The sequence below is a fragment of the Aegilops tauschii genome, chromosome 2 (assembly GCF_002575655.3).
Source record: "Aegilops tauschii subsp. strangulata cultivar AL8/78 chromosome 2, Aet v6.0, whole genome shotgun sequence".
NCBI classification, from domain to species: Eukaryota; Viridiplantae; Streptophyta; class Magnoliopsida; order Poales; family Poaceae; genus Aegilops; species Aegilops tauschii.
The window spans coordinates 36,639,511-36,641,407 of record NC_053036.3 but is presented as its reverse complement, the minus strand read 5'-3'; the positions used below and the strand labels follow the sequence as shown (position 1 = coordinate 36,641,407).

At 50.9% G+C, this 1,897-nt stretch overlaps 1 protein-coding gene across 1 annotated transcript; it reads left to right on the top strand.

Moving 5' to 3' along the window:
- Nucleotides 1–318: 318 nt before the first annotated feature.
- LOC109772744 (germin-like protein 8-14) lies at nucleotides 319–1,691 on the top strand. Its single transcript, XM_020331442.4, has one exon. It carries the CDS (start codon nucleotides 319–321, stop codon nucleotides 931–933), a length of 615 nt encoding a protein of 204 aa, XP_020187031.1. The 3' UTR covers nucleotides 934–1,691.
- Nucleotides 1,692–1,897: the final 206 nt, after the last annotated feature.

The following is a 1,897-nucleotide window of genomic DNA, read 5'->3' as shown; positions in this document are numbered from 1 at the left end:
ATGCCCACAAGGCCCCGGCCGGTCCCCTGGGCTCACGAACCGGGACGAATGCCCCATGGGTTCCGATTCATGACTGAACCGGGACTAATGAACTGGTCAGGCCCGAACCAAAGCCCTATTTTCTACTAGTGTTTGGAAAGAGCTTAGCATAGCATAGGCCGAGTCTTAACCTGCTGCTAGTTCCGTCACTGTACGTACCAGCTGTACGCCTCTACCGTCTATAAGCGCCTCCTACCTTATCACCATATGGCCTATATAAACATCAAATGAGCACACACAGTACGTACCCAACATTCACCCAGAGCACGCTAGCCCAGAATGGACAACGCTGCAGTGCTCGTCTCCTTCCTCCCCCTGCCCTTCTCCGCCCTGGCCCTGACCCAGGACTTCTGCGTGGCTGACCTGGCCTGCCCCGACACGCCGGCAGGGTACCCGTGCAAAAAGGGCGTCGGGGCGGACGACTTCTACTACCACGGCCTGGCCGCCGCCGGCAACACCAACAACCTCATCAAGGCCTTCGTGGGCCAGTTCCCCGGCGTCAACGGGCTCGGCATCTCCGCGGCCAGGCTCGACATCGCCGTCGGCGGTCTCGTGCGGCTGCACACCCACCCGGCCGCCTCCGAGCTGCTCTTCGTCACGGAGGGCACCATCCTCGCCGGCTTCATCAGCTCCTCCTCTAACACCGTCTACACCAAGACGCTCTACAAGGGCGACATCATGGTCTTCCCCCAGGGCCTGCTCCACTACCAGTACAACGGCGGTAGCTCCCCGGCCGTCGCCCTCGTCGCCTTCAGCGGCCCCAACCCTGGCCTGCAGATCACCGACTACGCGCTCTTCGCCAACAACCTCCCGTCCGCCGTCGTTGAGACCGTCACCTTCCTCGACGACGCGCAGGTCAAGAAGCTCAAGTCCGTGCTCGGCGGCACCGGCTAATCATTAATCAAGCAAGCAGCTCTCTATGCAAGGTCGTCGGTTCTCGTCGTGTCACACCATGTCGGATTACGTGCCTAGACGATAACACCGCGAGAAATGGTTTTCTACCGCTACCATGCATGCATGTTATATAGTAGTGTGCATGCATCCATCATCTATATATCGCCAATTGGGATTCCTGCAATATTTTCTAGTTTTGTCAAAGTTTTCTTGTCCTAAATTATTGTATAGTGTTTCTTTGAGATTGTTTTCTTCCTTCAAAATGTATCATAATGTTTCACCGTGTACTAAGTAAGAGAGCTTTGTATACTTTATTTGTGTCAATTTCTTCTTATATTTTTAGAGTATGCATTAGGTACCTTATCTTTATTGAATGAAGCAAAGTTTTATAGGATACTCATGCCATATCGCTGGGGACAAGGCAGGGTTTACTCACACCGTACAACTCTGCACTAAGAGCATCTCCAACAGCCGCGCAACCCCGCACGCGCTAATTTTTTTTACAACGCCGAAATAAGCTTTTTTTTGCGCGCGATTGGGCGCTAACTCCAGCGGGCACTGGAAAATATGGCACAGCGATATAGCTCCAGCAAGCATGCTAAATTTACAGCACGCACCCAGCACAAACAACATTTCTCACTTTAAAATGGAATCAAGAAGATCAAACAGAAAAAAAATCAACAATAAATAGTTCAATTATTATTACAACTCAAGCAAATAGTTTATCTTCCAATACAACAAATAGTTCAACAATACAATATCAAACAATACAACATGTATCATACAATACAACATCAAACAAACAACATCAAACTAGTTTCGTCGTCCATTTCATGCCCACCACTCCTTGATTAGATCCTTTAAAAGATCGTCATGCGTTTCGGCACGTCGAATGGCATGATAGGAGGCAATAAATCGGGCCACCCTCGCAGCCGTCATCCGCACTCGCACGGAACGTCCCGAC